The 15,246-nt window shown below is 41.5% G+C and overlaps 1 protein-coding gene across 2 annotated transcripts in view; it reads right to left on the bottom strand.

The window, feature by feature from the left end:
• ANTXR1 (ANTXR cell adhesion molecule 1) overlaps nt 1-13,986 on the bottom strand; it is a 108,084-nt gene extending 94,098 nt beyond the window's left edge. For both annotated transcript variants that reach the window (XM_075736739.1, XM_075736740.1), the window contains exons 1-4: nt 13,397-13,986; nt 4,462-4,533; nt 3,670-3,741; nt 1,049-1,130 (exon numbers count right to left, since the gene is read on the bottom strand). In XM_075736739.1, the coding sequence (XP_075592854.1) occupies nt 1,049-1,130; nt 3,670-3,741; nt 4,462-4,533; nt 13,397-13,548 (378 nt within the window). In that variant the 5' untranslated portion in view covers nt 13,549-13,986. The remainder of the gene's footprint in view (nt 1-1,048; nt 1,131-3,669; nt 3,742-4,461; nt 4,534-13,396) is intronic.
• Between the last annotated feature and the right edge of the window lie 1,260 nt (nt 13,987-15,246).

The following is a 15,246-nucleotide window of genomic DNA, read 5'->3' on the forward strand; positions in this document are numbered from 1 at the left end:
CCTAAAGGGGGCCTACAGGAAAGCTGGTGAGGGACTGTTTATCAGGGAGTGTAGTGACAGGACAAGGGGTAAGGGGTTTAAGCTGAAGGAGGGTCGATTTAGATTAGATGTTAGAAAGAAATTCTTTACTGTTAAGAGTGGTGAGGTACTGGAACAGGTTGCCCAGAGAGGTTGTGGAGGCCCCATCCCTGGAAGTGTTTAAGACCAGGTTGAATGAGGCTTTGGGCAACATGGTCTAGTTGAGGGTGTCCCTGCCTGCAGCAGGGGGGTTGGAACTAGATGATCTTTAAGGTCCCTTCCAACCCAAACCATTCTATGAATTCAAAATTGAAAACCAGGCCATTCTGAACATGTTATCTGGCTTATGAATTTCATTTCTGCTCTGAATTTAAATTTGGTTTTCTAGACTTCTGCAAAGTTTCTGAAGTCACTAAACTCGGGGATTTGGTTTTGGACTCCTAGTTAAGAGCCAGCATCTCTGTCAGCTCACCTGACTTTTTGTTATGTTCACATGCATTTTCAACAGGCAGACAGTTCCACAATCCTCCAAAATGCATGTGTAGTACAGAAGTGGGAGGGAGGGTGTCAGGTTTAGAGAAACTCCTGAGCTTGTAAAATATACAGAAGGAGAAGATCAGAGCAGGCAATAACTTCTGCATAGCATTATTTATCCACCCATGAGAACAGGCTGGAGTCATGGCCTCAGCCCCCACCAAACTAAGTAGTCTATTATAGCACCCATGCAGGACTCTAGACAGCTCTCTACCCTCTGTGAACATGGTTTCATGTGCAATTGAAATGCCAAAGCCTTCAGCCTTGTCCTAAGCTGAAAGGCAGCTGCCCCCATAAAAGGTGAAGGCAAAAAGAAAGATAAGTAGTAGCATCTGTAGCTCCAACACTGAATGCATATGCTTCAGTATATCTATTGCATAAGAGGGAAATAGCCCCGCTTACCTACCAGAGAATTATTAACCAGATTCCTTTGCTTAACATTTCCAGAGGAGCACCCAGACACAGTTTAGAGGCACTATAGCATGCATCTAGTTACCCTTTCAAACCCTTCATGCATGTATGTGTCGCCTCCCGGAAGGACTTTCTGCAGTTCTTCTAGACCCTGGCGTATCTGTTCCCTGAAACGAATGTAGATGCATTGTTAGATCCAAGACGAAATTTATCAGGACCTGATATCCAGGTAAAGACGTGCATGCCAGAACCAGATATGGGGAGGGGGGGGGGGGGAAGAGTTAACCTAATGTTTATTTAGGATAAGGTAATGTTATAGGCTATGGTAATGTCTGGGTAGATACCTTTCTAAGGATGTGGAAAATAGAGCAGATGTGCTCCCAGTGTTCCTACGGCATCTCCTAAGTCAATATCCATACATTTCTTTCAAAATAAATATTCCCCATGTAACCCCGGTCAAACCTCTGATGCAGCAGCAGAGCAGCTGACTTGCACCTGGCCCACTTTCCTCACTTACACTTCCTGACTTGACTATACAAATGAAATCAAACAGCCACAAAAAATTGACAGAGTCTCAAACCATCCAGGCAACTCCAGTTTATTTGGACATTATACCTTCAGTTCCTGTTCAAACTGACTTGAGGATTAAAGCCTTTCCCAATAGTTCATTATGATTCAGGGTATCTGTTTTAATTTTTTTTACAAATCCCAGGCACAGTGACAGATCAACTGCAGTCTAAATGGGGTGGGCACCCATTTGTCATTTCACTGAGTTGTGGACACCAAACTCTGGAAGCCAAGTCCAGGCCAGAAGTCTTTAATACCAAGATAAAACCCTGCAGTCTGTGGGATGTATCTCTGAACAAACTATACAGTCTTCATGGGAAACAGATTAAGTCACTGCATGCAGGATCACACTGACGTTGCAAGACAAAATGCCAGCAGTCAGTTTTGAACCTACGTATTTTAACTACTTCAGAAAATCCAGTTTGTGTGATCGTCACATACTCTATCTCACATTTGTGAGGCTGATTGCAGCAGTGCATTAATGTTATCCAGTCTACAGAGCAGTAACTCCCACAGGGAGAAAAGACTGTATGCTTTTGCAATAAGTTGAATTATCAAACATTCAAGAACTCATTCTGTACCTGCAATATCCCAAACTAGTTAGACACCGAGCTGTATATCATGGGTGTGCTAGGGGTAGATATTTCTTCCATTCAGCTACCCATGCACGTACCAAGCCAAAGCTGAATATAAAATCAAGAGCATTTCCTGTGACCAAATGTGAACACTGAAATTTTAAAATAGACATCAAAGGTCTTTAAAATACGTGAGTCCAGTCCCATTACATGCACAGAGTTTTTCCAAGAGGGATGCTAAGCACCCTCAATCTTCATGTTCAGATGCTGACACACCACATGTAGGCATGGGCAAGGTAGAAAAGATTTTGCCATTAAGAAAGGCCAGTGTTAACTAAAGGACCAGGATGAAGCCCACACCTTGTTTGCCAGTCCTCCAATAAAAACCAGCAGCTCCCTGGTCAGCTGGCTTTTAGACTAATACCATATCAATATGCTGTTCCCAGTCAACATTTCTAGGACAGCTGGATAAATATGAAATACATTTCCACATGGGAAACACTTAAGTCTCATAGCTTAGAGCCTTAACAGACTAGAACTCTTTGCAATGGAGTGCGCTCACAGGGTGGGAGACAGAAAGAGGCAGGAACAGGTTTTCCTCTGGCACCAAGTTAGATATGGTTAATTCTCTTTATACTTCTTGTTGCAGTAAGTGGCAAGAGATGCTTAGGTTGGCTGGGTGTAATGCCATTTTTCAAGGCTGGTATGTAGGTGGACTGCTCTTTAGGAAAGTGGCCAGTTTCCTATTCATTCCTCTATAGTAGCTGCTCTGGTATGCATTTCATAGACATCCAATATGTAAAACACATGCTGACTTATACAGTCTTCACATGTGTTACATATATTTTTTGCTCCACGTGGCAATGAAGTTAACAGAGGAAGCAAGAATGATTAAAGGACCTCATCCAGTTCTCCTTGAAGTGAGAACGAAAAAAAATATAAATCCATCCCATAGATTTTACTGGGATTAACTTGGGGATCTACAAGGGGATGACAGGAACAGGTTTCAGAGACATGGCAATCAAACTGTCATTGCCAAAAAAAAAATCCATCCTCCTTTGCAGTCCATCCTAAACACTGTTTGCCTATAACATACCTTCAGACCTCCAAAGAAATAATGTTCACCTCTACCTCAAAAGTATGGGTATCACCTACAGCTTTCAAGTTTGTTTTTATGGGAAGGGAGTTTCACTTGTTTGTCTGCAGAAAAGACTCCTTATGGATGTTTGAAAGGCAACAAGGCTCTTGTTCTGACAAAAGCCTGAAAAACTGCAGAAGGCAGACTCCCTCAGTGAAAGCAGTTTGAGTTAAAACCCTAATTGCTGAGGGAAAGGTGTTTTTAAGTTAAAATTAAGAAGGCAACCTCTGCCTTAAGAGGCCTTAATGCATTCTAGCAGAATGAGTGTCAAGGTGAAAATGGGCAGGTAATTCAAACAATTGAATTGAGAAGCACAGAGGTATCACAATGCTGCTCACAGTGGACTGGAAATCATTGAGCAAGGAATGTAAAGGAAACTACAACAAGGACACAAAAGCTGCTGTGCACTTTTAAACCTCTTCTTACCTGTCTTCTGTCAACCTCATTAGAATTGTCCCTCTAGTTGAAAAAACGATGAAGGACATCCTCAGCTGAGGGCTGGAGAAGGAGAGAAAAAACCTAAATTGTTTTGGTCATCCAGGCCAGAGCTTACTATATATGCAACACCAAAGACACAAGGCGCTCTAAATGCTATCTAGATTATAACTCAACATGATGAATGACAGGACTGACCAACCAGCAAAAGAGGTTTTGCCCTGGGCCTTCCTAGTCAAGGCAAATCATGAAGAATCCTTCTAAAAGATGTAAATAGCACTTGCATCATGACCTTAGGATTGCTAATGCAAGAAAGGCTTAAGTGCATCCTGGTATCACCATGGAGACGAAGGAAGGCTAATTATGTTTATCATAACACATTCCACCCACTGGCCTGGGGAATTTTTCATCCAGTCTCAAGGCATTCAGTGCCTGAAAGCTACTGCCTCAGGCCTCTCCCTGCAGACCCAAACTTCTGTACCCCATGCAGCAGAGCCAGCCATCTCAGAAACAAGAGGATTCTTGCCCCACAAAAATACAATTTGATCCATGCAAGTCAGGCAGGAAAAAAGGGAACAATTAGCTTATCGGCTCCTATTTCCTGCGTGACAGAAATTTAGGGAAAAGCAGTCAATGGGATGATCTCAGAAAAGCATTAAGAACTCTCTATCATGGGACTGACACCAGCATGTGGTACTTGACTGCAACTGAGAGCACATCTGCCAGCCAATGGCACACACACCCTGCGCCCCGTTCAGTTATCTGCAAAGCAGCACTTCTTACCTTATGAATTTGCGGGCCAAATGTTCCACAAAATGATATATTTCATTCCAATGGTGCAGGACACTTCCTGATCTAGGGAAAAATTATTACAGGAGATATTAGTTTAATTACTGCTATTGTAGTTTTCCCAGCCTAATGTTTTGTTACACATTGCTCAGCTAGTAATTTGGTTTTATTTTGTTTAACACTCACTGTCCATATTCTTCCTTTAAAGAAATATTAAACTGTAAGTGAAATTTCCTACTTAACTTTAAAAAGCAAGAATAATTTACACTACATGCAAGTATTTGAGGCTACACTTGGCAATAACACGTGGCAGTTACGCTAGACCTTTAGCACAGCCTTAAACAAATAAACCCTGTGTGAGTGAAGACCTGCCTCTCTGCACAGTGTTTTAGATTAATTCCACCAACTCACTTGCCATACCATTATGCAGATCTTTTAGCTCAAGTGTATTTTAAGAATAAAATGCAGCTGGAGGAACAGTTTATTAAACTTCACTACTGGTTCCACTGTGCTAGAGACTATGAAAAGTAAAACACCTTAGGTCCACATCTCAACTGTTCTGGCTCATTCTTTCACACCTCAGTTAAAGGCCAAATAAACTAATTTTGCTCCCCAGGAAAATAAACCATGGACTAAAAGAATAATCCAATCCCATTAAAGTTGCAAGAACCAGAAAAAAAAAAGAGGTTAATCAGAATCTTTCAGCACTCAATGCCCCTTTCTGGCATAAACTCTTCTATGAACACTGGAATATTAATATTGGAAAAAAATTCCTTCCTAGAGTTGGAAAATAAATGTGTCATCACTTAATTCACTGACTACAATTAAAAATATTTATAAGGGAAATAACCATTCCAGCTTTAATAGAAACTTCATTGATCTGCAGCCCGAGGAAGGAAAGATGAACATTTGAGAAGACTTTTTTTCACTTCACAGAAAGAAAAGCCATCTAACCTGACTCTGTTGTACCTTAGATCTGAGAACGCAAATGAAGAGCCATGAATAGATTGACCCAAGTACTGCACACCTGGTACAGCCAACCCCAGCCTGGCTGCAAAGAACATTACTTCACTTCCTAGCAGCACAGCAAGTGTGCAAACCTTCCCCATTCTCCCCACACATGGTTTTCATTTGCAACCATTCAGTAAAAACTTGGTCTTACCCACTTGCTCCATGATAACTTAAGCCGTTCTTTTGTTACATGACCCCAATATGTCCAAAGGCAACCTCAGATGACATGCAGTGAGGACCCTTGCACAGATATGAGAACGTATGGTCCATCTGGAAAGACAGTGAACACTCTCGCTCTCGTTGCACAAAAGATCCAATACCAAATGCAGCTCTTTAAAGATAACCTTGCAGGCACCTCCATTTTGTCCATGATTACAGGGGACAGATTGCAGAGGAGACTTGATCATAAGCAAATGCTAATAGTGCTAGGTTACTTCTTAGCTCTTTTTCCTTGCATCAGACCAGAACTTGAAATCATTACTTGTTCTCCATGCAAATGTGTATCAGAGAGGACCAAAGAAACACCAGTCTTGATAAACTAATAAAACCACACAGACAGTGGGAAAATTGGTGTCTCATAACAGACGGAGGGCAAGGTACATCAGGACTTACTCTCAAACAAGAAACTTAACCTCGCTGCATACAAACTGCAAACTGATAGGACAGAGACACATAAAGCTCAACCCCAGGTGCAAATTGCTCTCAAATGTATGGAACAACTCTGGGACCTTGAATACAACAGGCTCTCCAGTCCCATCAATGCAAAATAGCCCAAATAATTTCCGAGAACCTGCCTGGAAAATAAATATTTGTTGTCTTTATACATCATGGCATAAAAGAAACACTTGACTTTATAGCAATGGTTACGTCAGTCTCCAGAAGACACACAAAGCCAAGGCTTTGTTAACCATAAAACAATTACTACCTGCTTCAGTGAAATGTATGTTGCTTTAGAACCATCTGGTAGCAGACATGTGAAGCTAGGACCCTTCACAAGTACACCCTAACCAACCTTCTCCTAGCCATCAGATAGGACTATACTATACTTCATGTTAAAGGAAAACTCAGCTCCCAGCCCCTGCCAACACAGAAGCTCTAGCTAGCCCCCACTTGCAAGAGGACACTGCCTGAGAAGCTGCATTAGCTTTTATAAGTGTGGTTATTTCTTCCCCTTCATTAAAAGCCTCTGAACAAAAGCTGATCATCACTTAAAATTACCATTACAACAAGGCAGCTGGGAATGAGATCCAACCGCAGAGCACATAAAGTATGTAGGTCATCATATAAAACTGCTGTCATTTTCCATGGCTCTGAGAAGTCATGCATTTTTTGAAAACAACATTTGCCAGAAGAAAGCTTAAAAACCAATAGCTCAGTTCAATGATGTGCCCGTCAATAGCACATCCTGTTTAACTGTTTGCCATTCCAACTGTTGTTCTGCTGGTATTAACTTGTCTGGGCAGCTTTTTCAGGAAAGCTTTTTAATTCTTCACATAAGCATGGCTTCAGCTCCTGCTGCACCTCCTCCCCTTCATCATCCTCGCTCTGCTCTCCCACCAACAGTCCCATCTTTATGCTCTCTGGAACAAGTTTCCAAGCATCTGAAGTTACAGCTCTTTTACTGTGAAACCTTCCCACACATCTATTAACACAGAAGAGGAACAACCTGATGTTCAAGAGCAGCAGAATGTTAACTGTCTATTTTAAGGAAATTTCTTACCATTGCTATAGTCATAAAAACAAACCCACTGTATCCCACAAAAGGAGGACAGTTGCTGCGTTCAGTTCCAAAGGCACTGAAGTTCGGAATAGTCTACAATCTATTCTTCATCTTTACCAGACCAAGCTATAAAAGGGTACCGAAATGAAGGCTCACACTTTTGCTGACCATACATCACCCCTTCTAGCACAGAAAATTTTCCACCTGCAGCTAGACGGCTTGCAGCCTACTTACAGTTAATTTCTCCACCTACTCAAGCCCAGGTGTCAGTGGCTATAAATGCCCAGGTCTGCATTTAGGAAAAAAGTATTCCTCTAATACATAAAATACATCTTCTGCAACACACGTCAGACTTCTTAGTCTTCACTTGGCATAAAATGGACAAACCCAATAAAACTAACCTTTCTGCAGTCAATAGGAGGTTCACAAAGCCAGCACTAGCTTACAGTGTTCACCTCCACACCTTTCAGCCACGCTATTCAGAAGCCCCATAGTAAAAGACACTTGTCACTTGTAAAGCCTCTCATAAGGCAGGCCAAGAACTCTGAACAGAACAAGCATTTCTAAAGCCTAACTGCAAGACAATAAAAGCCAAATTTAAAATCGTTATCTCTTCATATTCCCAAAGAGAAACAAGATGATCAGTGAGCCAACACTTTGCAGCTGAATGGTTGATGTTATAAACTTGCAATTTAAGAAAAGGCTCACAGTGAGGATGCCAAATTCTCTTGCTGGAGAAAAGCCCAATAAATGGAAATTAAGACTAAGTAAACCATTATGCCTTTAACAAGAGAATGATACATTCTGTGGTCAACTGTGCTGGCATTTTATACATCTAATCTAAATCCAAGGGTTGAGAGAGACACTCCTCAGACATGGCTCAGTGGTTCCAGACACAGAGAGCCACACTCTGGCTAAACCTTGCCCTCCAGCAGGTGCTTTTCTCCTACTCACTGTGACAAGATGCACCGTAACCCAAAGTTTTGGACTAACTTCAAGAAGTATCATAGCTGTCAGATGTGGCATTGACCCAAGAAGTTTTGCAGCATCTTTTTATTGAGCTCTTTTAAAAATAACACAAGTGAGCCAAAAAGTGTCCTTTGTTTTTCCAAATACTTCAGGAGCAATTCTGAAAACACTATATAATACAAAAATGTTAAAGAAGTGATGAAATTCTTTGAGGAAATACTACTATCTTGTGCCACACTTCACATGAGACAGATCACCAGAGATATTGTCAAACATTTGAGATTACAGGGTCTATAGAGATCAAGTTCAGAGCAGGATAAGGCTCTAAACCCAATCCCAGTTTAAGAACATTCTTCTCTTCCTGATTGGCAGGGGTACGTAAAAAAAACCCCAAAATAATAAACAAATAACCATGGACTGAAATTACACCAAGAAAAGTGCAGAATGCTACACACACACACTTAATCCTGGATGTGAGGCAGCTCCCACCTACCCCTTTTACCAAGGAATACTTAACCTTAGGTTCACCACTGGCTAAAAACACGCACACAGGTTTCAGTGGGCAAGGATTTCACATACTAACTTAGCTCACTGAAATGGCATTCCTACAGCAGACTTTAGAGTGAATTACATTCCTTCAGGCAACAAGCAAAAAGACACAAGACTGCACAAATTTCTCCACGCTACCTTGCTAACATCTCTCAACCCTCACGCTAAAGCAAACTATGCCTCCATATACATGCAACCCCTGCCATCCAAACAAAATGCACACATTGCTCTGGATCCAGGCCTGTGATTCAACGATCCAGGAATCACTGACTAGGCCAACAAAGATCAGAGATGATTTTGAATCTATTTCCGCAGACACCCAATTATACCATTACCTACTAAAGGCTTGTATTTCTTCAGATTAGAGCAGCTAGTATATTATTCAGCTCTGTAAGGGTCCTGTGGTTAGCTCTGTTGGAGGGCTCACATTTCCCAGTGGAGAAGTCACTGCTCACAGAAGTGGTTCACGTAGGTCAGTCTCCCTGCCTGGGGACGCAGAGTGTCTGCCTGCTTTCCATTCCACTGTGGCCCCTATATTCTTCCATACTCTGAGTGTAAATCTGCACTTAGTCCCGCTTAAGTCATGGTAACTACAGCTACTAAAGCTAGATTCAAAGAAACAAGCCTCTCTAGAGCAGGAGCTTCACTTCAATACAACTGGTTAAAAATAGATCAGCTGTCTGGCTGAATAACGAAGAGATCACAGAAACAGCTTGGATTACTTGCTTCATTTTGCCAAGGATCTTTTAGAGCCAAGTTTTCTTTCACACATGTACAGTTCCTTTCGTGTTTTCTGCTCACGGGTATAAATGCCTACTATTTGCACACAACAGGCAAGAGCATAGGAAATAACACCTTTGACATACAGAGGATACAGCAAGAGATTACTGAGAAGATTTACTCATTGTTATGCCTTCCTCCCTACTTGCAAATAAATTAATCTGGGAGCTGCCTCTACATAATGTTCCAACTGTGCATGTGTGGGGTGTTTACATACTATAGCACTAGATACCATGTCAGTTAGGGAGTGGGTCATAGTCTTCATTAGTCACATGGATGATATTTTTAGAATAACTGGACAACGTCAGCAAAAGCAAACGTTTGCTTTATGTTTATCAACATCTCACTGCTTCCTCATTCGTCCTTCTTAATGAAGGCACTATATCTTATCTCGCATCCAGGCTGTAGATTCTTTGGCACCATCTTCTGCCACATGTTTTGCTACCATCCATTCTACTGGAACCTCAATCCATGACACTCCTCAGCACTATAGGAACACAAAAGGACATGCCATCTAGGACCAGCTCTCAACAATTCTCCCAAGATAAGCAGGCCTTACCTTCCATCATCTGGGCTCATCTTGATATGACCTCCAATTTGAGATGCTCAGCACCCTGTACCGCTAGATCCTGCACATAAACTAAATAGCAAATAGCATACAGCTGGAGTTGTAGCCTTCACCCTTTTTTGCCCCCCAATTGAAGCACAAAAGAAATGGATTAATCCGGTCTTAATTCATGTGACTACAATACCTTCAGCAGCTCAGAATTTCGAGTTCAATGTTTGTGCGTGTAACACTATTTTTGTCCTTTTAAGTTTGCTGTATGTCAAGGAACAATTCTCAAGAGAGCTGGCAAACCTTAGCCTCCTCCAAAATTGGAGCACTGCTCCAACAACAGCGTGACAACTTCAGTTTTATTTGGCAAGGAGTTTGCCCAACTTGAACCGCGGTCCTCTGGGGTGTCTTTGCATGACTTCTGGAATATAACTCTGTAACTCCACTCGCCTGAGGTCCAATGGTCACAGCATGAGAGGCCTTCTCTATTGCTACCTAAGCTGCATGAGTACTCTTGGAAGTGATGAGAGATGCAAGTGCACACACAGAGATTAAAGATGCTATTGTAACCTAGCAAGCACACTTGATATCATTCAAGCTTTTGTTCTGTTTGTTACATGCACATGAAAGGCTGTGTAGCATAACAGGATTATTTCTGAATGGCTGAATACTGGATTTCCTTCTCCGCCATTACCATGAGAAACAGGACATTTGCTTCAGGTCCTCTGAGTATGCCATCTGCAGGGAGTCGTGTCTCCAGCTGTCTACAGACAGCCGGAGGAAACAGTTTCCCTCAACAGCCCACACAGCAAGCTTGCAGGAGTCTCCTAAGGAGAATGTTGCAGGGATCTAGAGCATCACTTCATGATAACAGCCTATAAGATGGGCCCTTTCCCATCTTCACTTTGGGTTCACTTTGAAGGGGCTTCTTGTGGCCAGAAATACGCTTCAAGAGCCAGCACTGTGACAAGGACTGTGTCTAGTGCAGCAGCTGGAATATGTCCTACAAGCAGCACACATGCAGGGTGCTAAATGGACTTTAGGCACAAAATCCAACCAGGCACTGAGGCGACAGTAGAGGTCAGTAGAGGGCTCTAGCACTGGTGACTTCAAGGGCTGTGTTTATTGTTTTTAATATTACTCCTTTGATCCCAGAAAGTAGGTCGCTTAATATTTTAATGGCTTTCTTCCACCACTGAAATTAACATTTCATGTTTCAGAATCTAAATCTCTTCTGCTTCAGTGTCCTTTATCACTTTTAATAATTTTTAGAGCTATTTCAATGCAAAGCAGCGAGCCCCAAATCTATTCTTATCATTTCAAATTTTGCCTGAAGGCCTCCATAGGCATCACCTCTCTCTGCATTCAGGGCTTCAGTAGCCCTGTTTTGAATGTTTTGAAAACATTCTCTAAACAATTAGAAGGTAGAAAACCCAGGCTAAATATGACTCAAGTTTTTTTAGAACTTCAACTTATCATCTGAGGAATGAAATAAAGTTTTAAAGATAACTATCTGGGATAACCCACACCACCACGGTAAGTCTCTCATCAGCCTCCTCAAAAGCTAAACAATCAGGTCCACAGCACATTGTACACACTGGTAGCTTAAACACCATAACTCTCCTCCAAATTCCACTGGAGTCCAAGAACATTTTTATATCAGACCCTGTTCATTTCTGCACCAGAAAAATCCCAGAAATAGGAATCCTGCAACGATTACAGCCAGATTTTTTTGCTGGATACCTTGATACCTATGCTGAGGTAAGCCTGCCTACTTGAAAGTTTGTGCCGAGCTTTGTATTTCCACCCAAATTCATAATCCCTTGAGCAAGGCTAGAAAGTCATGCCTTCTAGTAAGAGGACAGCACAGAACTTGAAATAAGTGGCTGTCATTACTGCATTAGCTCCAACACATCCATCAGATTTTACAAAACCTTCAATCCTGCTTCAGCTTTCAGGGAAATGCAGTTTACAAAAGCTGTTTGCAGCACAAATCATACTCTCTTTTGTTGAGTTTTTCCCATATGCAGCAATAGAAGTATTCTAACTAATAACAGAATAATCAAAGCAACAAAATGCATTAGACAGGTAGATCTTTCCACTGAATAAAGTAAAAAAAAAAAAAAATAAAAAAAAAAATTGTCTTTCCCCTGGAGTGTTAGGACAACTGGCATACCTACATAGCCAGTGTCCCAGTCTTACATTTTACCCAGTATTTTGTAATAAAGTGTTATGTAATTCCAAGTCGTTAATACTAATGGAATGTGGGAGCTACTGCAAAACACTCAAGAGGATCAGTCAAAGCTTCATCTGCAAGCGCTTTTGGCAACTTACAAATACTTTCCTGTCTCTGAAATTTATGGTTAATAATATCAGTACCCAGGCTCTGGCATATACTCTCCAGTATTTCCAAACTTTGGTTGAAAATAACTATTCTTAATCACAAAAATTAGGAGAATCATTTTAGCTAGCACTTTTTGATACTTTTTTGTAAATTGCTGTATTGCTTCAATATGAAGCTTTCTAAAGCTCAGCACATATATCTATTTCACATTGTTCCATCTACAATTTTAAGGCCTGTAAAGAGGCAAACTTACTAGTGCCAAGAAGATGACACTATCACAACTGGTGATGAAAAAAGTGAAGTATGAAGTGATCTTCAGTATAAACACTTAAACAGTCGTAATATGCATTTGATTAACAGGAAACAAAGAAAATGTGACTCAGCGTAGAGAAAATAAAGATCTCTTTAAATAAGGCACTCTAGCTGTTTTCCATCACAACAGCCAAAACCAGACCCCTTTAAAGGGAGTAGCCACCTCTCAGAGCCGGGTATTTACCTGCAAGTTGCTGCTCTAGAACGTTCAGAGCTAAGGAGCAAGCGGTACAGCAGCAGATCTCCAGACAGGCGAGCATTTCCTCCACATTTTCAGCTCCAGAATTAATGCCTGCAATAATAACTCTCCAACCCCTGCTTTCATGAGTGCCTCAACCTTCATGCTTCACAGGGAAATCAGGAGTGACCAGGGTGCTGCCCTTCTCCCAACTACTTTTTAAAGAAACTACAGGGTCAAGTACACAATAAAGTTTCTGTATCAGCCACAGCAAAATTTATAACAATTTGATTTATAGAGCACAATGGGATTATACATTAGACCTACCAAAGAAGTTACCACAACAAAAACAAAGCCAGAGTAGTAAGGAGTTTCGCAGGTCCCTCGGGGACACAGCAACTTCTACAAAACCAAAATCCAAAGAAAACCTCCTCAGTATCAGTTTATGCCATTCCAGTTCATGCCTAGAGAAAGATTTATCTGAAAAACAATAGAGTAGAACTGACTTACTTGTCCAGAATGAAATACAAATCAAATCCTCCGTAACAGGCAGGACCACCATTCTCTCTCTTTCCACCTTGTCCATCACAGGCTAGCATAAAAGTTGCTAGAAAGAGACATTTAAAGCCAAATCTCAAGATGCTTTGCTTTGCAATGGCCATTATATCCAGAGAGGAGGAGAAAAAGAAATCTCTTCTTCCAAGGCTCCTTTATTTCACAGGTTTTTCCACAAAAGCCATTCAACGACCTTTAAATATATCTATGTATATTTTATTCCTTAAAACTCCACTTGCAACAGTTGTCCTCAGGAATTGCAAGACTTTCCCCCTTGTTTCCCTTGCACTTCTGTTTCTTGGTTTCAGATTTCAAGATGCACAATACTGTATTTCACTTTTTTTTTAAAGGGACTTGACCCTCAGTCTTACTTGCAGCTCTCTGAAAGCAGTACCATTGTTTTGCGGGAGGAGCAGTCTCCTAACAAATCTTGCTTTGTCACAGACTTCAGAAAATACAGGGAGGGTTTGAGGTTCTCCCCTGCCCCCCCCTTTTTAATTGTTATTGTTATTAAGATGGTAAGTTTTAGTTTTCCTTAACAAAAAAGCTCAGAGAATGCCACCTTGTGGCGAAAATTCAAGCTGACTGGAGTCTTTGGCTTTAAGCACATCATTCGCGCACGGAGCATTACTAAATGCATACCACACCAGCTTTAGATACGAACGCAGCACTGTGCTGAAACATCTTTGCTTCCCACGTAGGCAACATCTGAGTTTAAAGATCTTTAAAAACCTGGAGTAGTTTCTCAAAAGTTAAAGTGACAAGCCACACCAGGTTTCATCCCTTACATTTTCTCAGCCCTAAAAAATATCAAGGAACATCAGTACCTATGAAACAGGCTTCCATCTCTTACCATCCTTAGCAAACTCATTTCAGCCACTAGAGCATAAACTCCCCTCTCCCAAGAAATCTTGCTGGAAAACATAACTGCAGCTACACTTGCATTTTTTGGCTTCTTCTATGAACAGCATCACAAGCTCTAAAACCTGAGCAGAACAGCTCAAAAGTAAGAGTGTTCCCTAGTCAGAACAGCCCCCTAGGCCAACAAAAGCTAAACTAGAGACCTCAGGAGCAGGGGCTCCTCACCTTCCCTCTCAAATCCTCTCAGGCTATCACAACACACCTATTGTCCCAGTACTAACTGCTGGATAGCTAAGCAGGTTCAGGTGTTGCATCAAGTGTGGGGGGACAAGGTCAGGTTTCTGACAGAGGGTGCAAGTGCATTTGAGTCAGGCTTTCAAGCTGCTCTTCATTGCTTAAAGAGTTAAATTTGTCTTTAAAATTCTTTGCAAAAGCAAACAATCTGAGGAAAGACCAGGAAAAGCAACAGGACAGGTTTCAAGGGAAAACAACAGCATGATAACAGACTTTTGACAGAAGTGGAAACATCTGGATTACAAATTAATCAAGCACCTTGCTGCATTGATGATTAAAACTTCGGGAGTGTTCTCCCTCCCACACCTGGCTATGTTCAGCAAATGCACCAGCTCTATCACCTCTAACGTGGATAGTACAGAGACATGGGCAAACAGTACCTCCTCAGTCCTGCTGTCAAATCCTGGTCAGACCTGATGGAAGTGGAGATCCTTCGGAAGTCAAAGCTTCTCTAGGGCTAGACAGGAGCAGAACCTGGTACTTTGTAGATGGATATTTTGTAGATGGATATCTTCCATACCTAGACTCAAGGGGAGTTGGGAGTGCTAGTGTGAGTCTTTCAATTTATCTCTTAGTCTGAAAGGAGAGTAGTAACACAGCTCGTTACTGCATAGACAAAAGATCTATGTTGGGTTATCAGGCTTTCTACA

Source organism: Balearica regulorum, chromosome 27, assembly GCF_011004875.1.
Source record: "Balearica regulorum gibbericeps isolate bBalReg1 chromosome 27, bBalReg1.pri, whole genome shotgun sequence".
NCBI classification, from domain to species: Eukaryota; Metazoa; Chordata; class Aves; order Gruiformes; family Gruidae; genus Balearica; species Balearica regulorum.